General features: G+C 44.5%; 1 protein-coding gene across 11 annotated transcripts in view; it reads right to left on the reverse strand.

Annotated features, from left to right (window-relative positions):
- Nucleotides 1-24,412, reverse strand: part of DAB1 (DAB adaptor protein 1) — a 1,144,406-nt gene that overhangs the window by 60,133 nt on the left and 1,059,861 nt on the right. For 8 of the 11 annotated variants that reach the window (XM_043575105.1, XM_043575098.1, XM_043575094.1 and 5 more), the window contains 4 exons: nucleotides 8,933-9,064; nucleotides 8,207-8,326; nucleotides 7,690-7,728; nucleotides 6,100-6,165 (listed from right to left, as the gene is read on the reverse strand). In XM_043575105.1, coding sequence (XP_043431040.1) covers nucleotides 6,100-6,165; nucleotides 7,690-7,728; nucleotides 8,207-8,326; nucleotides 8,933-9,064 — 357 coding nt within the window. The remainder of the gene's footprint in view (nucleotides 1-6,099; nucleotides 6,166-7,689; nucleotides 7,729-8,206; nucleotides 8,327-8,932; nucleotides 9,065-24,412) is intronic. The other 3 variants (XM_043575100.1, XM_043575103.1, XM_043575102.1) reach the window with 1 other exon arrangement.

Consider the following 24,412-nt stretch of genomic DNA (forward strand, 5'->3'; position numbering starts at 1 on the left):
TTACCGTGGGAATCCAACGACAAAGTAGACAGTAAATACAGACGATCAGGAGCTGTGATACTGTGAAGTGTTAGAATGAGAGCTTCTTTTACTGCTGACACATCATATAAATAAGGATCAGCACGTACTTTATAATATTAACAACAGTAGATAGGTTGAACACTTTTCTAATGGGCCAGTCAGGGTGTTACACTGAAACATTCTGGATCGAGAGCAATCATGTGTGCTTCCCAGGAACTAGCACAGTGTAGCTCCTACCCCCATCTGAGGCATCAGCCTGCAGTGGTCTTCTGTCTGCTAATCTGTGTTTCTTTTCACCAGACTGGGAGCTCTTTAAGAGCAGGCACAGTGCCCAATGCTCAGTAGGCATCTGGTAGATGTCTGCTGCGTAAATGTTTCATAAGAAATGTGGGGAACAGTGAAGGAAAAGAAAAAGTGTCTTTTAGGCTTGGACCAGCTAACTATACCATTAACAATAAGGAAGAATTTGGGCTCATTCCTCGAGACCCTGTGCTATTTCCATGTTCATCAACTTAGCTTAAAATCCTTCTAATAATCCTAAGAGCTTGGTATTAGAATCTTCACTTTTAGGTGGTGAAAAACTGAGGCTCAGAGATGTCAGGGAAACTTTTCCAAAGCTTTAAAGCTAGTTAAGCGGTGAGATTCAAACCCAGCTCTTTCTGGCTACCAAACAAAACATTTATTACTAACAGCCCGAACTGACATTGACAGGGCACTTCCTAGGTGCCAGCCACTGTTCTGAGTGTTTACATGTATTTGCATGCAGTCCTCAAGACAAGTCAGTCGGGCAAGGATGACAACTGTCACAATGTTGCAGAGGAGGAAAATTAAGCCCAGAGAGCATCCTGCAGGTGAGCAGGGTGGCTAGAGCTGGAGTTCCGGCAGTTCGCGTTTTAACTACTACGCGGTATAGACAGTTGCACCTCACCCCTGGTCCCACCATTCCCTAGCTGTTTTTGATTGCACCCTTTTCTCTGACATCACATTCTACACTTGCAGAAGGTTGTGCACGTTCCTGCAGAAAACGGGAGGTCCGTGGCGGAGCACGGACCATGCAGAAAGATGCGCTTCCTGAGCTGCTCTCGCAAACCCTAGTTTGCAGGTAGCCAATGACGAATGTAATTTCTTTGCTCCCGATAACTCAGCTCCCTCTAAAAGGAATCCTCTAAGAATGCCTACGGAGTCCTTGTTAACAAGGGCCAATAAATTACCAGCCCGCACTTGTATTTTTACTGGCTCACCCTTTCCTGAGCAACACGAACAGCATTTCTGTTCCTCGTAATTCACTGCTCACTATGGGCACTTAGCAAGTTGAACCGCAGCTGACTCTCAATTATCCCTGCAAATGGAGGAGAAGCGGCAGGATGGATAAACCCAAACTGTGCATAATTGAAAAAGCTTTGCTACTTGGTTCTCCCATGGGTGACATATCAATCTGCCTGTTTGTCCTTAAAGATTTATGTCGGGCAGGATACGTTCTTGGGAGCCTTGCCTGGCTCTCGACCTGGTCGGAGCCTTCCTCTGGACTCTTGTAAGCTCTGGTACATTCTTCCACTAAAAAATAAAAGTGGCCAAGAACCTACTATGTATCAGGCTTCGTGGTTTGCCGGGGACAGTGATGGCAAACAAGCTGGATAAGGCCCCCGAGTGAATGGAGCTCCCTGTTTTACTGGGAGGAGTTGAGAAAGTAATTGGGTTACTCACACGAGTGTCAAAAGTGCTTTATCTTATATAGGAGCTATCAACCCACACTGCAGCTGCCCGTGAGCCTGTGCAGTGCAGGGCAGGCATTTTGCTAACCTGTTCCTCATCCCGTAAATACTGGTTACACAGGAAATGTTTAAGCACTGAACATTTACCATGTATGTGCTAAGGGCAGAGGTGTTTAAGGGACAAAGACCAGAACGTGCCTCGTGTGCTGGTTCTCACCCCTGCCTGGCTGGTCCACTCTGCCCGCAGACCATTTCAGTAATAGGACGGTGTAGAGTGAAGGCAGTTCTCAACCAAAAGGAAGTGGGAGATCGGTTTAAATTTTTTTTTTAACGTTTATTTATTTTTGAGACAGAGCATGAACAGGGGAGGAGCAGAGAGAGAGGGAGACACAGAATCTGAAACAGGCTCCAGGCTCTGAGCTGTCAGCACAGAGCCCGACGCGGGGCTCGAACCCACGGACCGCGAGATCATGACCTGAGCCGAAGTTGGACGCTTAACCGACCGAGCCACCCAGGCGCCCCAGGAAGCGGGAGATCTGGTTCCTAATCCTGGTTCCGCCACAGGCTGTGAGTCCTCAGAGGGCCCCTCTGTCCTCTGAGCCTCCGTTTTCTCATGTAGCTGTGGTGGGCAGGCCAGGGGGTGCCTAGACACGCGTTGAGGGTGGGGACCACGCTGTGGTCTATCACATCCCCGTGTGCCGGGCACACACTAGGTGCTCCATACACAATTGCCTCTTGAACAAAGGAGCTAATAGATGTCAAACTACTGTAAAAGCTATACATTAAGCACTATATGTACAGAAGACATTTTAGCTCAGTGACATACTAATAGTGTTAGAGAGGCAGTTTCAGGGTTGAGTGACATTGGAGCAGAGAGTTATCATTTTAAAATAACAATACTTGACACCTCACGGGCGATTAAAAATGATTTTCAAACCAAAGGACTCAGAGAATGTCTGTGTGGAAAGCCGCAATCTCGCCCGTGTGTTAACGTTAACGTACTAAAGAATTACCAGGTTTACAGCTGAGGCTCTGGCCTTGGGCGCAGCACTCAAACTGGAGGACTTGATTTTCTTCCATTTAAAACGATAGCCATCATAGCTGTGCTTATCTTACTGAGTTACTGCAAGGGTCAAAATCAGGTGAGGTGTAAAAAACCCTTGTACTGCAAGGTTCTGTGTTGCTTTAGAAAGAAGACTGATAACTTTTTCTGATGCATGCAAAAAGAAAGACAATTACTATTATTAATCCGGTTTGGAAAATGAGACTACTGATCCTCAAAGAGAGGTTCCATTTACTCAAGAGTCTCTCCCTCCCTCATGCCGGGGTTATAAATAGCAAAGTCAAGTGAGGCTGCAACTTTCCGCTAGGCTCTCTGACAAGATGAGGCGACCAAGTCATGTTCTGCTTCACTTAAGATAACATCATAAGACCTCGTGAACAGCATCTGATACTGACAAAGTTCTCAGGAAGTAGAGGAACTACCATTTACACAGAACCTACTACGTACCAAGAGCTTTACACCTTCACATCACTTCTAGAGGCAGATAATGCAGCATTCCTAATTTTATAGCCTGGGAGATCGGGATACAGAAGTTATGCACTTGATCCAAGGCCACAAAACGGCTAGAGGATTAGGCCCCAGGTCTGTCTGCCTCATTCCTCATTCTGGAAAGCAGGGGTTGGGATTAAAATCTGAGACTACCCTGGGCCAAGCTGAAGACTTGGAGATACTGTAGTCTCCTCAGGATGAATAGCTGTGGAATAATCAGAGGCCCTCAAAACACAAAGAAGAGTACGGCTCCCTAATCACAGCTCCTTAAAAGCTCAGCTTTATCTTTGGGCCCAAGAGCTTATCTTGTGTTGAGCAAATTGAGGCCCAGCTGACTGGCAAAGCAAGAGAGGAGACGAGAGGGTGATAAAATATTCATTTCCTTAAACGGTACCTTCCTGCTAATGATGGACAGCCGGAAAGATCCGGAGGTCACAACTGTTAAAGCAAGTGTGATTTTTAGATAGTGACTTGAAGCCTACGCAGAATCTAATCGTGAAACTCTGCATCAGGATATTCGGCTGAGAAGAGCCCGGGGATTCATGCATTTACCGGGGTCAGAGAGACTTGGCTGGGAGTGGGAGTTCTGCCTCTTGGAGCTCTGTGACCTTGGGCAACACATCTTATCTGTGTGAGCCTCAGGGTTCCATCTGTAAGGTGGGAATGAGGGTTCAAGCCACACGGTCTTGTTGTGAGAGATAAGATATTGCATGTAAACCCCATTCATGGAGCCCTCAATAAATGTTACCCCTCTCCCCTCCCCGTCCCCCCCCTCCACAATTTCTAAGAGTTTTGTTGCCCTGTAAAGCAAGGAAACATGTTTCTCTAAAGAATCGCTGTCCTCTGATAGGCACTAGCTGCAAAAAGCAGCAAAGGACCTCACCTAAGAGACTCTTCAGTCTTAGTCGCTCAGTTTACAGGTGAGTAAACTGAGGCTCAGAGAAGGAAAAGAACTTGAGTTGGTACTTGGACTAGGATTCCGAATCCACACACTGTGTGACTCAGGATGAAGCCTCTTCTCTACATCCTTCACACGAACTTGCTTCATTCTCATGCCAACGTGTGAGTTACAGGGAAACTGGTTCCCTATCTTACCACTGGGGAAACTGAGGCTCATAGAGGGCAAGTGTCTTGCACACTACCACTCAGCCAAAGATAGTTGGTGACACAGCCAGAACTGGAACCCAGTTCTCTGCTTACCTAAACCAGTTCTTCCCACACACAGGATGTCCCACACCCCCAGCCGTCCCCCATGGGGGCCCGCAGGTGCCACTAACTACGGCTTGGCTGGGATTCAGAAACTTTGCACTGAAAAGCCCCATTTTGTCTTACAAGGTGCTTTTTCTTCAGGGGATGACTGCTTAATTGTTTCTTTTGGCCTCATATTCAGACACCGCAAGGTTGTAATAATTTAAAATCTGAGGGGGGCCAGGGCGGCTCAGTCGGTTGGGCATCCAACTTCGGCTCAGGTCACGATCTCACGGTTCGTGAGTTCGAGCCCCGCCTTGGGCTCTGTGCTGACAGCTCAGAGCCTGGAGCCTGTTTCAGATTCTGTGTCTCCCTCTCTCTCTGCCCCTGCCTGCTCACACTCTGTCTCTGTCTCTCAAGAAGTGAATAAACATTAAAAATCAATCAATCAAAATAAAATCTGAGAACAAAAATGTAAGTTTTCCATTTAAAGACAGAAACTGTGTGAGCGCTGACTTTAAACAAGATTTCAGAGCACAACCTTACACTTGCATCCAATCTAGACCGATCCAGGGGAGAGAAAGACGATGATCACTCCATGGGCCTGGTTTACACTGAGCTACTGGTAGAGCTGATGTTATACTTTGGTCATTTACAATTCTGTGCATTTGACGGAAACTGAAAATCTGTTTTACTTTCATTACATAAGTAATGCGTGCCCAAGGCAGAATAGCAGACCACATAACTGAGTGAGTTAAGGAAATTAAAATCACTTATTAAATACATTAAATTTTTTCCCCTTCTTCCATGATGTTTATATTTCAAATTAAGGCTGAATTTCTAATTAGTGACAAATTGGATGCTGTCATATTTATCTGATGTGTGGCTATGGTGCAGTTTCTCTAACTCTGATGGGCAAGCAAGGGGGAGGTCCGGTGAGTTGTACCTTCACTCACGTGGAGTCTGATCGCTGCTCTAAATGGCTGTACAGCCCCCGGGAAGTTACTCAGCTTCTCTGGGCCTCAGTTCCCCCTCATAAAAGTGGGATTAAATACCTACTTTATAGCATGTGTGCGAGAATGGAGTGAGTCAAAATGTGTGTGTGAGGTTTTTCACAGAAGCAGACACTGAAGAATATTAATTTACCTTCCCTTCAGGAGGGGTGAATCTTGGAGCTGTACTTTCTTTTATTCAGTTAATATTTCCAGTGCTGTGTTCCAAAGGTGTTTGCTTTGGAGTTTGTCCTTCATTTTCAGTAGTGCTTTTAAAAGAAATGTGATAAACACATTCTTTTGAGAAGCGAAGGACCCTTCTGTATCATGGACAACAACCCTCCAATGGGTTACTTTACTAAAATGGAATGTCTGATTCTTGAGTCAATTGAACATAGTTAAGATCCATTAACAATTAAAACAACGCACTCAACTGGCCATTAAGCATTTCCACAGCAAGGTGTGAAAACTTCCGGTCAGTTGGTAAACGCCAACCACATGAAGTTGTCTTCCATGAGCCTGAATGACAGAAAGAGCTATGTGACCATGAGAAGGGAGCGCCCTCGGTTCTGCAGACCCTTCAGAGCATTTACTGATATCAGTGCAATGGTAAGAGAGAGAAGCGATTTTATACCTGATAAATGTTTTCTTCCGTTTCGGGATCACGGATTGGCTCGTGTCCAGCCTCAAACACAATGTACTATTACGGAGCGGCCAGAGAGGAAAGGTCAGAGGGGAAGGAGAGAGAGGAAAAAAAAGGCATTTGGAATTCAGGATACAAATCTCAGTGAGCATTAAAGAAACAGTCACAACAGAAAACACCCTCAAGAGACAAGTGGATTACGGAAACACTACGGGTGCCTTGCACACCTCTGCCTTTTCTTACAAAAACGGCAAGGGTCTGATGGTCAGTGGTACAGGAGTGATTGCACGGGCCCCTGCACATCTTTGGGGAGATGTAACTTCTTCATTCAATGGCATTTTATCTCAGTAAGGTCTGCAAGTGCTTCATTGCTGAGTGGGAATGACATCTCCTGGGAACATCTGGGATCCCAACTTCATAATCTGGGTTACATCTGCTGCCCCCCTTTGCTTCCCTAAAGCTCCTAACTCAGCTTTCAAGTGCTCAGAAACCCCAAACCTCTGCATCCCATAAATAGCAACTTATTTTACACTCTTAGTTTTAAATACTGAAACTCAATTTCTTTTCCCCTGTGCACGTTTCAGACTTTAAAGGACTGAGCCATTTCAAATAGGGCAATATTCTTCATGCCCAGTTGGCCAGGGCAGAGCCCACATTCTCGACAAATCCTCGCCCTCAGCATTCTATAGCCAGGGCATGCCGTTAGGCTTTTTTTGGTCACATATGCTAGAAACCTCTACTTTGTGTTACTCATATTATATTACTCATTTTATCCATATGGTTTTATTTTTGTCATAGCTGTACCAGCTTTCTGTGTGGAAACAGATATGTGTGACACACACACATATAACTCATAAGTTTCAGGTTTTCTTTTATGTCCTGCAAGTTCCTTTTCTCACTCTTTTCTCTCCTTGGGAGTAAGTATGAGTGGGCTGGGGTTGGTGGGGGGAGGCATCCTCTTCCCTTTTCTCTGCATCTGTTTGTACACAGCACACACTTGGATCCAAGAGAAGCCATCTCTCTAGCCACACCTGGGCTGCAAGCTTGAGAGTCCAGGGATAGTTACTACCTGGGACATCTCTAGGATCTCCCTTACTCTCCTCCCAACAGCCCCTATGGCACGATCCAGACAATCAGAGGGGCCAGAGAGATCTCTCCCCGCAGCCTTCCCAAAGCTTACAGACTGCCCTTTGGGCTTGCACTCAAATGTCACCCAAACTCACTCCCCATCCCCGGTTCCTAACTCAGAGAAGCCTCCACACGAACTTGGAATATACAAGAGACTCCTGAAAACATCCAGTTCTGAGAATCAAACTTTTACAGATAGTGGAGGGGGCTGGGTCAGGGGCAGGAAGGAAGAAACCTATCTCAAGATCCCATGTTATGGATGCCAGCCAAACTTCTGTTCATTTTTTATGGAAATTCACTCCTGGAGAGACTGGCAGCCCGCACCCTTGGAAATAATCTCGGTCCCTTCTCCAGGCTCTGCTGTCAGGGGATTCTTCAGGGCTCTGACAAAGTGTCTGTAGCACAGGCCTCGCCATTCCTGACCCTAAAACCCCGATGGGTTTCAGAAATTACCTGGTATACAGGATCTTCAACATCCTCTTCCAAAATTGTCTACAGCAGAGCGAGTGAAGGGAGGTTGAAAAGCAGAAGATATAAGGGAAGAGGTGTGAGACTGTGTTCAGAAATCACAGGACAGTACAGAAACCAGCTCTGGGTAGGACAGGCTGCTGGGTCATTTTAGGGAGAAAACACACAGGAAAAAAAAAAAAGGAAAAGAAAACTCTTGCAGCCACCCCCACCCCCACGCCCACTATCAACAACAGCAAAAGCAATTGCATTTCTTCTGTTCTCCTGCCCAGAAATCTTCCTCGGGATTCAAGATTTCACTTTCTCTCACATGTTCAGGATTTCAGAGAATAAAAGATCATCTCTAATGGCTTGCGCTCGGTGCCTGAAATTTACACGGGAACCTTTCATCTTTGTTTATTTCTACTTGGCAGCGGGAGGACAGGACCTGACTGTCAGTTTTCACATCTGTTTATTTGAAGTCCTAGTCTTCCCTGGTACTCGGGTAAATTCACAGGTATACCTGATACACAGCTTGTTCACACTGCTTATCCTTTTGTGCCTTTTTTTCCAATTCTTCTCGTTGCTTCAATTCGTAAATCAGTTGAAAGAGATCTCTCAAGTCCAGAATAACAGGTTCAGCCTGGAGTAGAAGGTGGGATGAAGTGCATTAGTAAGGGAATGGTATAAAGGCAGAAGCAGCCCGGCCCACTTTTGCCTTTGCCTGGTACAACCCGCAGCCCTTCCTTTTCCTATTAAACTGAGAGCATTCCGTCTTTAATTAATTCTACCTTGTTTATATTGGTTTAGCAAATTGCATCTAGGCTAAAGTTCATTTCTTCGACTAATTATATTTGCAAATTCATAATAATCATAAGCATAAAAGGCACTGCTTTTATTTATTAGTAATTCTAAATACAATAAAATTAGGGTAGGCCTCATGCAAAACAGCTATTTGTTTTCTCTTATTTTCTTTTTAAATGAGGCTATGAACACAAGGAAACTTATTTGTGTAGTGTGCCTCCATCCAGCTTAATCAGAAAGGAAAATAATTAGTCATTACGAAATACCCATTAGGGAGAAACACGACCGGATGGGCTGGAGCAAGCTTCCTTGCTCCGAGGCTATCTGAGCATCAGCATCACTCCGTCTTACATCAGAGGCGGCCTTCAAACACCAACAGCGTGACTGCACGCGCTGTCCCCTAAAGCTACCAGGAAAGGCGCCCTCCTTGGATGGGGATACTCACCGCCTGGGCTGTTTTTATGGCGACAAATCTGTGATTCCCTTCCTTCCCACAAACGTATCCAAAGGCCCGGTGGTCTGTGATGTCCTTTGCAATGTAGGAAATTTCATGAACAGCATGATGATGCTGAAGGGCCTATCAGAGACAAAAGGAAGAACATATTTCATGGGACTTTCCCTTCGAGCTGTTGATCAATAAGAGATGCGTTTCAGCTACGTGTGAACAGGCCCGAAGGGCTTTGGAAAAGCTGTTGGGTCCAGATGGAAGGAAAAAAGAGCTGCGCCTGCCCTTGAGGGGTGGAGGCTTTCCTCCATGGTCTTAGTGCTGTGACCAGGCACACAAACAGGACTGCTCATATGCTGAATGAGCGTCTGTGGCCGTGGCTTCCATTAAGCTTGCCCGGGCCAGTCAGTCTAGTTCAAGGTGCAGGCTTCTGGGACAGCTCTCTTTGTGACACAGCCCCACTGAAGGTCCGGCTTGATATTTAATACATTTCCATCCCCAGGGCCTCTGCTTGCCGTGGTGGAAAAGTACAGGGAGTACCGTTCAGTGTCACAGAACTATGCACTTGTATGGTTACAACCCTTTTTTGACCGATGGTGACAGAGTGTCTCGGGGAACAAACACCTTCTTCTATCTTGTCCAGAGTCACCATCTGGGCTAGAGGTAGATGCCCTTAGTTCTCAGGCTCTTCCTGGGCTGGTCCCCTCTGTTTGCCATGCCCATTCTTCTACCCATTTGCCTGAGTCCTCCTATTCCCTTTCAAAAGGACATTTGAGGGGCGCCTGGATGGCTCCGTTGGTTAAGTGTCAAACTCTTGGTTTTGGCTCAGGTCATGAGGTCACGGTTTTGTGGGTTCGAGCCCCCGGTTGGGATCTGTGCTCCCCGCTTGGGATTTCCTCTCTCTCTCTCTCTCTCTTGCTTTCGCTCACAATCTGCCCCTCCCCCACTCGCACTGTGTCTGTCTCTCTCAAAATAAATAAATAAACGTAAAAAAAAAAAAAAGACATTTGAATAGCACCACCTCTGTGAAATCTTCCCTGAATGAGGCTTGCTTTTCCTCCTCTGCAGAAATAATTCCATAGAACTTCGGTCTCTACCGATACGGCAATTCGTAATGGAGTCCTCCCGCACAGCTCCCTGGATTCTTGCTTTCCAGACCTTCCTACTCTGATATATTTACCTGGCTCCTTGTCTGTCTTCACAGGATCCATCTTCCTCAACTCTGTCTTCCTAGAACCTTGTGCTATGTTTGACCCATAGTTCCTGAACTCAAGTAAATCAGGATAGTTGATCAGTAATTTGGTAATCTTTTGAAGCTGATCTTCCCACCTTTATTATCTAAGCTTCAACAAATAATGTTTGCCATCCTATTGGTGATGGCCATCTGTAGGACCATTTTCCTATATTAAACCTACTCAAAGCAACACTTAGTACTCTGTGTAAAGACTTGCGCAGGTAGCTGGGCATTATATGATGTGCTTAAAGTCCTTAGAAGGGGCCTTTTCATTAAATTACATATTAAGAGCCTTGTATTCTGGCCACTTTGTGAGCACAATGCACTCCCTGCACCTCTCTGGACCTTTGCTTCTTCTTCTATCCAATGAGAAGTTTGTACCAGATCAATGGCTCCTAACTCAAAGCCCTGGGTCTACTTGCATCATTAAAGGTAATAAAAAGAAGTCCTAAGCAGTTTTCATCATTTCAAAAAGCTAAGCAGAAATTTGTAACTACTCTTAATTAAGACTATACATGTGCATGCAAATGAAAATGCCAAGTTCTTTTCGAAATGTATCAGGTTTATGTTGTACTCCTTAGAATCATCTCTGAGGAGATTCTCTTTGGCATTTACTTATGGGTTTGAATAATTCAAGTAGGAAAGTGAATGATTATAAATACCCTTTTTTTTTGGTTGGACAAAATCTTCCCTGTTACCGAGTCCACGGAAGGAGGGAGACATGTAACAAACACAAAGGGAACTTAATCATGAACATGGTAGGAATCACTGGAGTAGATGTTCTGGAAGGTCTGGTCCTATCACCCAAGATCCTTTAGCCATTAGGACCTTGAACCACACAGCCAGCCTCTTAGGTCAGTGGACATCTAGTCTCATGATGGTCATCACCTTAGTTCTGGACCACTGGCCCTGGCCTTCCAAAACACCCATTCCCACACTGCTGCGATCTTTCTAGGTTTCTGACCTCATGAATCATTTCTGCAGTAGAATTTGCTGTTGCACCTTGACCTTCTAGACTCTGATCACTCACTAACCTCTCTGACTGCTCTTGTGACTCTCCCGTCAGGTCATGCCTTGCCCAGGTTGTCCACTGACCGCTGCACATCATGCTTGGTGGGTGGTGTCACTGTCTAGTCACCTAACTGGCCACAAGACAACTGTGTAACTCTAGTGAATTCTGACCCAAATAAAGTTGGCGGGGAAGGAAATGTTTGTTAGTGGAAGACCGAGAATCCATTTATTCTTGTTTTATTAAGTGGACATGCTTAGCTAGTGGAGGAAAATTGCTCAAAGAGTGGTAGCTTTTTCGTAGTGTTAATGATGTAAAATTGATGAGATTTATATTCACACAACGTGGGTGTATTGATTTATAGGCATTTGTGAACTAGAATGGTATGCAGCAGGGGAAAGTGGAACACAAAGACATTCTCTTTCTCCCCCTTTCCTCAAAGTACTTCTCTCTCTGCATAACGTGGAGAATGTTATCCACGTTTCCTATTAAATCAAAGTTTGACGACAGTACCTTATTGATTGCCAAGTGGAATATTGCTCTAAAATTAAACTGTGATTAGAAGTCTTCCTGGTGGAATTAGATTTGGAGATGACTGTGCAAGGGTAAAATATCACCTACTATGCAAGACAGCAGATGGAGTTGCTTTAATTTATCTGGGAATCCTCATTAAGTGTTTTAAAATCAAAACATTTTTAACGCCTGATGATACCTAATATTGCCTCGTGAAGTATAGCTCTGTGCGTGCCTGAAGTGCCTAAAGATGTCTGTAACATGATCTTTTCCCACAGTTAATTTTATGTTATGTTAAATAGGATTGCTGTGAAAGTGGCTCATTTATTTGGAAACCAATCATCATTGAGGGGATATGTCTCCACTTTCTCCAACCTCAACTGTGCAGACATAGCACAGATAACTTGGAGATACAAACACATCAGAATCCCGATAATCCCTATGGTCATATTACTGCATTCATCGTGGCAGCTGCAAGAATCTTGCAAATACTTGTTCACTGAGGCTCAAAACTGCTCCATGTCTTCTAGGAGATTTTATGAGCACAGTCAAAGCCAAAGGAACCTTGAACATCCATCCTATTGTTTGGCTGCATTTATGAAAGGACTCAGGGTCACAGAGAGTTCTGGAGGGACCAGTCCTGAATGCAGCCCTTATTCTCCCTATGAAGGATAATGGAGCATTGATAAGAGGAAGCAAGATCATATAGAATCGAGGTCTCCACGCCTTAGACTCCTGCCTCCCCAGTCCAACAACAAAGCCATGATCCCTGAAAAGCCTGGATGAGGAAGGGGAGAGTTGGCCAAGGAGGGAGAGTTGGCCAAGGAGGCAGAGTTGAAGCTGTTCCAGATTCTTGCAGGTATCTGAGGTCAGAGAGGGTCATAAATCAGAAGGTTTGGAAGAGAGGCTGGTTTGCTATAAGGATCTCAAAGAAAAAGGTCAAGACAGCATGTTCTGGAAGCAAGCTTTCATGAGCTTGTGACTATCTGTGATGTTCACTGAGCAGTCAGGCTGGAAAGATGTGGTGAGACCCTTGGCCATGGGAAATAGAGATCGTTTCATCCCAGGAGGGTTTCTGTGGGGAGGTCCTGGGCATCACAAGTTGTTCTGGAGGGCATAGGGAATACTGGGCCAGAGGAGGAGGGAGCGGGGAGGAAAGGGAGAGTCTGGTCTTCCTTCTTCCACATTTCCTTAGGGAAATAGTTTGTCTTAGGAAAACTGAGTCTAGATATTGAGGTACTGCCCCAAATCTAAACAGGTATTTGCTTTTAAAAGTAGTCTTCAACGACACCCTGTTTCTCTGCTACCCCTTATTCTTCTCCCATTCAGAACCCTCCCTGTTGTATTACGGATGAAAGTTGTTACTGAAGAATTCTAAGGATAGACCAGAGATTAGACTCCTCAGTCTGGTCTGATCTTCCTCCCATCACTGAACTTCAGGGGAGCCAGGCTACAGACAGTCTGAAGAGCCCATCCCTGCAGCCTTCGGTTCTGTACTTCTGGGCCTGTATGCTACTCTTCACATTTTCCCTGTCGATCACCCTCTTCATCCCCATCACCAATCCTTCAGTGACTCCATGTAACTAAATCATACATATGCTCCCAGGCTAGTTCCAGCAGCGTGCTCGTCCAGGGAACCTTCCCTGACCCCTCCATTGCCCTCCATTTCCCAGTGATAATTCCTGTCCCTAGACCTCAGTGCCTTGTATTTGTTCTTCTATCTAGGATGCTTCATTTTGTTTCACGTTTACCCATTCATCCACTTCTTCATACCATGTGTATTTACTGAGTACCTGTTATGTTCCAGGTCTCATGCTTAGTCCTACATCCATCTAGATTCTTAAAACACAGTCCCTTCCCTGAGGACCTTGCAATCTCATAAAAACACGCAGGATAAGAAACCAATGACCACGATATAATAAGATGAGCTTATATTAAAGGTGTGCATAGGGTGTTACATTGGCTCAGAGCAGGGATGGGGAAGGGCGTCAGGAAGACTTGACAAAGCAGCTGGCCTTGAACTGAATCCCAAAGGCTAAGGGCAAGTCCCCAGAAAATCATGGGAAAGGGCAGTCTAGGCAGAAAGAACCGAACATTCACAGGAAGAAATACCCACCAGGACTCAGGGGAGTCAACAAACAAAGCAAAACAAAACAAAACCTCTGTGCACCTGTTTTCTCTCTACTTTGGGGTTGTTAGCTTGTTGAGAGAAAGATCCGTGTCTAATTCTTCTCAGTCTCCTCCCAGCTCCTAATACTGTTCCTTTTGAACAGTAAGTGCTAAATAACGTTTGATGAGCTACAGAAGGAAGGAAGGAAGGGCCACGCCATCTGAAGACACGCACTGCATGAGGTAGTTGCTCAATAAATGCTCGATGAATGACTGAATCAGGTTAATTCACGACATTTCACACAAGACTCATTCTGTGAACGGAAGGTTTCTTATCTGATCATCATTAAATCTTTTTTTTTTTTCCTTAGCATTTCTATGAGCCATTTACCAATGTTTAAATGAAGTATCAAATTGTTTGGAGGGTTACCATCTGACAGAATAAATTACAGAGGAGACTTAATTTGTAGTACGGTTCAATACAACCAATTAAATACAGTATGGATTGGAAAGTCATCTACTCAGACTTTACCACTAGCTTTTTTTTTTAAAGAATAAATTCTACCCTATTTAGCCTTCATATTATTTGTGTGTATGTGCGTGTGTACAGGAGTGTGTGCTTTCTCGAGGCAATATCAGTCACAAGGAAAATACACACCAGGCTTCAAGTGAGTTAACAAAAACAAAACAGAAAAGCAGATACGCAGATAGACACAGAATAAAAATAGATACATGAAAAATACACTGCTTCACACCACAGACAATTACAGTAGTTAAAACCTCACAAGACAAAGGCAGGCCCAGGCTCATTATAAAGGCCTTTCTCTTTTCTAACATATTTTTGGATGCGTGTGCTGCATCACAGTGCCAACGAGGCTGGGAAGCAACCTCTGTACCACCCCCAGGCGCCCCATCATGAAATGCTCAGCGGAGCTGGTCAGAGTAAATAAAGTCTTCCTTGAGGTCCCACCCTAAAATCTTCTAGAAGGTTTAATTCAAGGACAAAACCCAATTTCCAAACATTTAGTCTCTAGCTGCAAGGGCACTGTGATAGCAGAGGGAAGAATATGGACTCTGGAGCCAAAGAGAACACAATTCAAATCTAAGCATTATCATTTACCAGACGGGTAGCTTCAGGCACCTCTTTCTAACTTTCTGAGCCTGATTTTCTCTTTTTGTACGACATGCAGAATGATAAAGAACCTGAAAGTTTGTTGGAAATATTAAACTAATTCATATAAAACAGACCAGATATAAATGAAATGTCATTTTTTCCCCCACCAGAATGAAAAAAAAAAAAAAAAGAAAGAAAGAAAAGAAAATACCTAGTGTTGACAGAAGTGTGGGGAAATATACTTTCTTTGGCTACTAGTTTTCTATGTGTTCACTGGGGATAATAATAATAACTCTCTCATGGTCCTGTTAGGAGGATAGATGACTTACGGATAGGTAAAGGGCTTGGAACAGTGTGAAACATGTAGCAAGGGCTGTGTAGATTTTGGCCATTATGGTTACTTTTATTGTTTGTGGGAGTTTGATTTGGTGCAACTTTTCTGGAGGGTAGACTGGCTGTGTATTTCAAAGCCTTAAAGACATGTATAAACTTTGACCCATGATTCTTCTTGCAGGGATTCAATTATCTGTAAATAATGTAAGATGTGTGTGGGCAAAGACTCGGACACAAGCTATTCCCCACCGTGCTATAAGAAATAGTGACAAATTAGGAATGTTTGAAAGGTTGAGCACTAACTGGTTGTAGAAATTGCATTGTGATATACGATGAAAGAATACGCAGTAACTGGAAATCATCTGGAGAAGTATTAGGAATTTTCGGGATGGAAACATAGTCACGATATTCTGTGGAATTAGAGAAAACATCTTGCAAAATAGTATGTTCAATATGATCCTGTTTTTGGAAAAAGAGCATGCATACCATATATATGTATAAACCGTCTAGAAGTATGCCCAACAAAATCTTAATGAGACCTCTCTCTTGAGTGGTGGAATTACCAGTGATTTTCAGAATCTGACTTTTTGCTTATTAATACTAAGTAAAAAATTACACTTCAGTTAATTACATAAATACTAAGCATTAAATAAGTATTAGAATATTAATAAGTATACGAGGGCGCCTGGGTGGCTCAGTTGGTTGAGCATTTGACTCCTGATTTTGGGTCAGGTCATGATCTCACTGTTTGTGGGATTGAGCCCCATGTCAGGCTCTGCACTGTCAGCATGGAGGCTGCTCGGAATTTTCTCTCTCCCTCTCTCTCTGCTCCTCCCCCGCTCTCTCTCAAAATAAATAAATAAGCTTACAAAAATACTGATAAGTATTAAAGAAAGAACATAAGATGCTTCTTTCTTATTTGGATTCAGTGAATAATGTGTGCACTGCCGTCTATAGGTTTCTACACTCGTCCTGGAGTCCACTCAGCCTCCATCACTCTCCGCCTCCACAACTGCATCTTGTCAAGTGCACTCCCCAATATCTTTCACTCTCTCCATTTCTCTCCATCTCCACTACCAGACCCAGGTCACAGCTACTATTTCCAGCCTGGATAAAAGCAGCAACCTCAGTCCCCACCCATCCACTTCTGAGAACCTCTGCTACGATCATCCCACCACAGATGAAGGGATTGAGAGAAAATCTTGGCAACTCTGATCAAGGCTATCTCATAGGTAAAATACATCAAAGACTGCCCAAAGGCTCTTCAGGTAAAGACCAAAATCTTTGCGAGGGCCTCTGTCCACCTCCCCGGGGTGTCTCGCCATGGATCCCTTGCTTCCTACAACCCTGGCAGCCATTATTCAGACTCTCGGAAGCGCTGCCCTCCCACCTCAGGGTTTTGCACAGGCTACTCTGTCCACCTAGGGCACTCAACTCCTCCTTCTCCAGATCTCAGCAGAGATGCCTGTTCCCCTCTCAAGTCTTCCCTGACTTTCCAGTAGGGACCTGGTTCCCATGCCACACGTCTTCTTAGCTTGCTGGACTTTTCCACGTGGGGCAGCTGTTGAGTTTGTCACTATGGATATGGACACATACACATAATAGCTCCAGGATGGCACCAACGATACCATTTTTTCCTTATCTCATCCTGAGCATCAAATACAGTGCCTGACATAGAGCAAGCAAGCAGTACATATATATTTTTTGTTGTTAAAGTTTACCATTTTAACCATTTTTAAATGTACAGTTTTGTGGCATGAAGTGCATTCACACTGGTCTGCAGCCATCACCAGCACCTATCTCTAGACTTTGCCATCTTCTCAAGTTGACAGTCTGTACCATTAAATACTAACCCACTCCTCTCTTCCCCCAGCCCTTGGCAACTACCTTCTCCTTCCCGTCTCTATGAGTTTGTCAGTACATATTCTTAATGAATAACTTGAATGAATCTGTCAGCAGGACTCTGAATCCAAGTGTCTCCTTGAACCCCCCACTCTAACCCACTGCCTCTAGGGATGTCTTCCTCACTAAGACTTTACTTCCTTAGCTGTTAAAATGAGGAGGCTGTATGCAGTAAGTAGTCAGGTCCTGTTTTGCTCCAGACGCTTTTTAAAATTTTATTATTTTTTAGTGTTTATTCATCAAAAAAATTTTTTTTAACATTTTATTTACTTTTGAGAGAGACAGAGACAGAGTGTGAGCGGGGGAGGGGCAGAGAGAGAGAGAGAGACAAAGAATCCGAAGCAGGCTCCAGGCTCCAAGCTGCCAGCACAGAGCCTAATGTGGGGCTCGAACCCACAAACCACAAGATCATGACCTGAGCCAAAGTCAGACGCTTAACCGACGGAGCCACCCAGGTGCCCCAATGTTTATTCATTTTTGAGAGAAAGAGAAAGCATGAGTGAAGGAGGGGCAGAAGAGAGGAAGACACAGAATCTGAAGCAGGCTTCAGGCTCTGAGCTTTCAGCACAGAGCCTGACGTGGGGCTCAAACCCGTGAACTTCATGATCATGACCTGAGCTGAAGTTGGACGCTTAACCCACTGAGACACCTAGGTGTCCCTGCTCCAGACACTTCTTCGATTCCTCTTTAAATTTTATAACAACACAGCATCTATAAAAGGCAGCTTCTTCTTAGGTCTCAAAACATGTTATAGACACATAGCTCTGCAGTATCTACAATAGGCAAATTATGGAAGCAGCCCAAGTGTCCACTGACTGACTGATGAGTGCATAAAGATGATGTGATATATGTATGTGTGTGTGTATATATGTGTGTGTGTGTATATATATATATATATATATGGATATGATATTACATATATTATTTTTATTTTATTTTATATATTATATGATATTATATATCTATAGTGGAATATTACTCAGCCATAAAAAAGATGAAATCTTGCCATTTGCACTGACATGAATGGAGCTAAAGAGTATTATGCTAAGCAAAATAAGTCAGAGAAAAACAAATTCTACATGATTTCACTCATATATGGAATTTAAGAAGGAAAACAAATGAGGGAAGGGGGGAAAAGAGAGGGAGAGAGACAGGCATACCAAGAAAGAGACTCTTAACTATAGAGAACAAACTGATGGTTACCAGATGGGCGATGGGTGGGGATGGGTGAAATAGGTGATAGAGATTAAGGAGAGCACTTGTTGTGATGAGCACCGGGTTTTGTATGGAAGTGCTGAATCACCATATTATACACCTGACAATAATACAACATGGTATGCTAACTAACTGGGCTTTAAATAAAAATTTAAAAAAGAACACGCTACGCACAAAAGAATTAACACCCAGTAAATACACAGCTCTAGAAAGATGTGAAGGAAGTCCTTGCCTAAAAATAGGGAGATGAACTAGTTAACTGAGAGCATTCTAGGCCTATGATTTGGACGTAAATTTGTCTAAGAGGCAAAGTGGAGCCAGGTGTGTCTAATCAATTAGCAATCACAAAAGTGACAACGAAGCAGGTTTCTGTTCCAAAGACATGAAAACCACCTTAAACAGGAAACTGGCTTCCATGTGAAACACTAGTTTCCTAACACTGGGGTTCCATCAAAATTCCACATCCCGTAACTAAGGACAGTCAGGGTTGGCAGCGGATTAGACTACTGTCCTCTTTCAATTCACATCCGTCCCCCACAGCCCTTTGGTACCAGGCACTCTGGGATGACCAAGGGACACTGTGCGCTCTCAAAAGTCAACAATAAGTGCATGTGTGTGGAAGGGAGGGGCTCCTTTTCTGCTAAGCACTCGGAGTAGTTTGAGTATTGCGCTGTCGTATTCTCATTTCCAAAAGGCATGTAGTGTGGTGGAAGGATCTGAATCTCAGCTTTGTGGCCATGGGCAAGTCACCTTATGTCACCAAGCCTCAGTTTTCTTCACCTGTAAAATGGGAATGATGGCTTCCTCAGAGGGAGGAAATGAGGAAGATCACGTCAAATGCCTAACAGTATATCTGGTAGATGATGGACTCTTAATTCTTCAGCTATTTTCCCCCGTCAACTGAGTTTAAGATTCTCAATCTACTGGACTACACAGTGTCCAATCACCAAGCATGCTTCCCTCAGGTAAGGGCTTCCTTAGAGCTGACAGGATAATAGTCTTTGAGTATACAAAGGCTGGTGAGAACCAGAGTCTACTGGGAAATCAAGTTACCAGAAGAGCAAGAGAAGCTGAGAGTTAGGGAAGAGTCAGTCTCTCTCTCCCTCCCTCCTTCCCTCCCTCCCTCCCTCTCTCTCTCTCTCTTTCTCTCTCCCTCCCTCCATTCCCTCCTTCCTTCCTTTCCTTCATTCCTTCCCTCCCTCCTGCCTTGTTTCCTTCCTCCTTCCTTCCTTCCTTCCTTCCTTCCTTCCTGTGAGTGGGGCGTGGGGCAGTGCAAGAGGGAGAACCTTAGGCAGGCTCCATGCACAGCGCAGAGGCTGATGCAGGCTTGATCCCACAACCCTGGGATCTTGACCTGAGCCGAAATCAAGAGTCGAACACTTAACCAAGTGAGCCACCCAGGCGCCCCAGGGAGAGTTTCAAACGTTACATGGAAGAACCCAGATGGTGCCATCCTGGAAAATTTAACTCTGTAGTTTTCAGTTATATAAATCAGTGGATTCCTTTTGTGGTTCAAGACAGTTGGAGGTGAATTTTGTATTACTTGCAAGTAAGATTTCTGAACAATATAGTGATCATCATTTCCCTGTCTCAGGAGGAAGCAAGCTCAGAAAGAAGTGATGTGCCCAAGGAACGGCAGCTGACATGAGCTTTTAGCAAGTCTCATTGACACTCAAGTCTATGCCTGGTTTATGGTTAGTAGTATTTAATCCTGGAACTGCAATTTTGAATTTGCTTTGGGTATATATTAGGATAAAACAAATACATAAGTATAGTGTTATTAGAAAGCAAGAGTTTCAGTGCAAGAAAAACGAGATACAAATACGAAAGAAATAAACAGACAATTTTAAGTTTGAACTGGAAATATCACTATGAACTCATGACTTTAAAAGTAGACGCCTACCACCGCTCACGTAAAGGGCCCAGAAGCAATGAAACCCCAGCAGCAATGAACACGCCTAATGTGGCTACTTATTATCTTGCAATCTAGTTATCTATTGATCTCCAACCTAGCTAAAGAGAAAGAGTCAGAGAAAGCAAATATGGCAAAAGGGGGAATGTTCTGTTTGTTGGAACGCTTCCTAACATGCCGGAACCTCCCACTCTCCCCCCTCTCAGAACAGGAGAAACCAAGGCCCTGGACATTTCAAGAGCTTAACTGAAAGTAGGCTGCAGACAAAAGGGCTTTATCAAGTCAACCTCAGGCAACCGTGGGTCCAAAACATAAGGGGGTCATTTAGCTCTCTTAGAAGTGCTCACAGCTAGAGCTCCCAGTCCCTTTGTTCCTTGTTGCCTTCCTACGGCCCCGCATAAATGAACATCAGCCGGTACCTCTCTATTTTTAACAACATTTTCAAAAGTTCAGGCTGAATACATATGGGAACAACTTATACTTCTGAAACTCTGCGGAAAAAAATCCCAAACTTAGAAGATCCTCTAAATACGCATAGGAATTCAGATTTTATTTTCATTGTATTAAAAAGAAAAGGTACTACTCTGAGGGCTTCTTCTGTGCTCTGCACCTTGCCAGGCACTCGACACACGAAATCCGCACTGACTCCACTCAACAACTTTCCCTATTGTTTCTTCTCCTTTTACTGCTGAGGCAACTGAGACACAGAGAGGTTGGATAACTCGCCCCAGGTCACATGGCTAAGGTAGACTGACCCTGGATTATGGCTTGTATGCCCCTGCAGCCTCTGTGCACTAAATACAGCTTTGGATGTACTTTAACTGCTCATGTTCTCATTTTCCTAAAATTCTTATTTTTATTTCTGTTTCTTTCTGCATGAAGAGGCCTAATAACCATGGTAGGTGTTTAGTAATATAACCAATGATTTCGACATTTTAGCTTATGGTGTAAAATTATTGTAGCAAGTAGGTAAATGAGTGTGGATGAATGGAAATGAAACAGCATGTTTTGCTACAAGTCACTGCAGAAATGAGGTCATTATATTTAATGGAAAATTACTTTTTGTGTTGTAACCAGTCTGAAATTAACCTCTGCTTTGGTCACAATGAAATCTTGCACGCCAGACAGAAACTTACAAAAAAGGGCGCGTTGACTAAATAAAATGCAACCAATGGAAAGAACACCAGATCAGGAGGCAGTGAGATGGCTGTATTTCAGGTCCTGGTATCTTCATTTATAAACTGAGATGGGTAACTGGTGGTGGTGGTGGGTAATATGGTTTCTAAGATCTATTTTGCTAAGACACCTGGGTGCTAGGGCAACACATGACTTTGAAAAGCCACAGGTTGGCCTCTGAAATCTAGATCCATTATAGACTATTGTGTCAACTTGGGCAAATCACCTCACTTCTCTGAACCTGGCACTCTCATCTATCACTCCATCAGACTGGGGGAGAGAACTAAAATAGATCATTCTGTTAAAATTCCTGGTATCCTGCCTGGTACCTAGTGATGCTTAAGAAATGGTACTTCCTCTCCAGCTCCAAGATTCTGTCATGTGATTTGTTTGTCACTGTCACATGTTGAATTGTGTCCTCCCAGAGTTCATGTTGAAGTCCTAAACTTTGGGACTTCAGACTGTGAATTTATTTGGAAATAGTGTTGTTGGAAGTGTAATCACTTAAAATTAGGTCATATTAGAATAGGGTGTGCCTCCTATCAAATATGACTAGTGTTGTTATGAAAAGGGGAGATTTGAACACAGACACACATATGGGGGGGAAGACCCTGAAAACATGAAGGCAGAGATGAGGGTGACGTGTCTAAAAGCTAGGGAGCACCAAAGATCGCTAGCAAACCACCAGAAGCTGGAAGACGGGCTTGGGACAGACCCTCTGTCACAGTCCTCAGGAGGAAGCCTCCTTGCCAACATCTTGATCTAAGACTTGTAGCCTCTAGAACTATGGGACAATAGATTTCTGATGCTTAAGCCTCTCAGCTGTAGTAGTTTGTTACGGGAGGGGCGGGGGAGTGGCTAGGAAAGTAATACAGCCATTCCTTTAATTTCATGGCCACACCCACACTCCTTTGTTTGAGGAGTTCCCCCAAGAGGATACAGTGGTCACACAAAAGAACCTTAGGCATCCAGTCCTAACTGCTCCCTCAATAAGCCTTAATTTTCCCATCTGTAAAATGAGGGGGCAGGCCTGGCTCCTGCTAGCTTTGCTCTGCTTTTCAATCCTGGAGAGCCAACCCTTCGGTTTTCCTATTGCCGCCAGACCTTGCTGCTTAAATCAGAAGCTGAGAGGAGTGCAGTGCTGTGCAATTTACAGCTGCATCTGTCCAATTATTTCCCATTTAGCACTGTGCGGCATTTCCCCAAATACACCGCCAAACCACTGAGGTGGTGGGGCTGAGCTCTATGAGTACCAGGATCAATTGGTTCTCTCACACTAATTGGCCCCATGATTTGTTAGGCTATTGCCTTGGAAAATGAACTGTCAGTAGCAGAAATTAGTATGGAATTGTCCCCTTCATCGGAAAGGCACCAAAGGCCACCCTGTAGCTATCTTCTTCAACTCACCTTAAAATTTTAGAGGGAATATTGACATGAACTAACAAATTTCTAACCCTCGGTTCTGTCATTTGCCTGTTGAGATGAGAAAAGCAAGGCTCAGAGGGATGAAAGAACTTGCCCAATCAATGTTCAATCAATGGCGAAGTTCAGAGCTGGTGCGAGAAGTCGGTGCGATGGCAACATTCATGCCCATTTTACTACATCAGGTTGTCTCCTTAAGAGCTGTGATCATCAGGTTCTGCCCAGCTCTCTGCTCACTTATCCCTCCCCCCACCCCCACCTTCCAGCATGTGTCTGTGTGCCAGACTTGGAGACAGGTGTATGCAAATGAAGACAGGTGTAGGGAGGACCAGCTCAGTCACTCAGTGCTTCCTGCATCAAAACCCACGAGCTGCTGGCCCTGCTCTGACTCATCCCCATGACTCGATTCCAGAACAGACATTTTCTTTGACCCATAAGTTCTGTGTCAGGTGCTGTGCTGGGTGCTGGGGACACAATGATAGACCTGGCAAGATCCTTGCCCTTGAGGGGCTCACAATCTCTGGGGAGACGGGGAGTCAGGTGCTTCTGTTTAGTGTTTTCAAAGAAAACCATTCCCTTTCTTCCTAATGCATATTAGCACAGTCTGTCATAACCCTGTCACTTGCATGATCACCTGGTTAATTTATATCTTCTCCATTAGGTTGTGAAGACAATGAAATTAGCCTCTGTATCAGTTCCTGGCTCACACGTGCATCCCCAGCACCCAGCGAAGTGTACGATCCATACTGGGGAATAAGTGATGATCTGCTGAACGAATAAGCCAACACTGTGTCCATACCATTATGAAGGCAAGAACAGGGTAGGAATTAGCCTGAGTTGACTGGTAGGAGCTGACAAGGTAAAAGCTAGTGACTGTGGGGCAGTTGGGATTGAGATATTCCATCCTGATGGATAACAGAGAGATAGGAAGCTATAAAATATAAGCTATATAAGCTTTGAGTTGATAATCCCAACTGCAATCAGTTTGGGATTATTAGGCCATAAAGTGCTAGGGAAAGAGTGACAGTGTGAGAAGGTAGGCAGGGGTCAGGGGATTGAGGACTTTGAAGGCCACTTTAAAAAAACTGGGGTGCCTAGAATTGTCAGCTCCTTCGTCCTCGACTCTGCTGTTGACATCAGTGACAGCTGGCTGACCCTTCCAGCTGGTTGTAGATGGAGTCCTCCTTCAGGCTAGAGAAGGACGACGAGATGAGCAGCCTCACCTAGCTGGCTGCCGTGGGACGGGGGCCACTTCCAGGGCCCTGGCCAGCCGGCAGCTGGGACTGTATGAGCAGAGCAGCAGACTTTCTGCACCGGTCACAGTCGAGCCAAGTGTTTGTGAGCCACAGATGGAACCCACCCTCCTCCACCCCCAACCCCTGCTCCCTGGCCCCCAATCCATGACCCACGGAAGTTCACTCAAAATTCCCTGGCACCAGACGACAGGGATTCTGTCTTCTGAAAAACCGAACGGCCGTGTTGGTGGTAGCAGTGGTGATGGCGATGTGCCTTTATTTACTTAGCTGAGCTGGGAGTTCCGG

The sequence above is a fragment of the Prionailurus bengalensis genome, chromosome C1 (assembly GCF_016509475.1).
Source record: "Prionailurus bengalensis isolate Pbe53 chromosome C1, Fcat_Pben_1.1_paternal_pri, whole genome shotgun sequence".
NCBI lineage: Eukaryota > Metazoa > Chordata > Mammalia > Carnivora > Felidae > Prionailurus > Prionailurus bengalensis.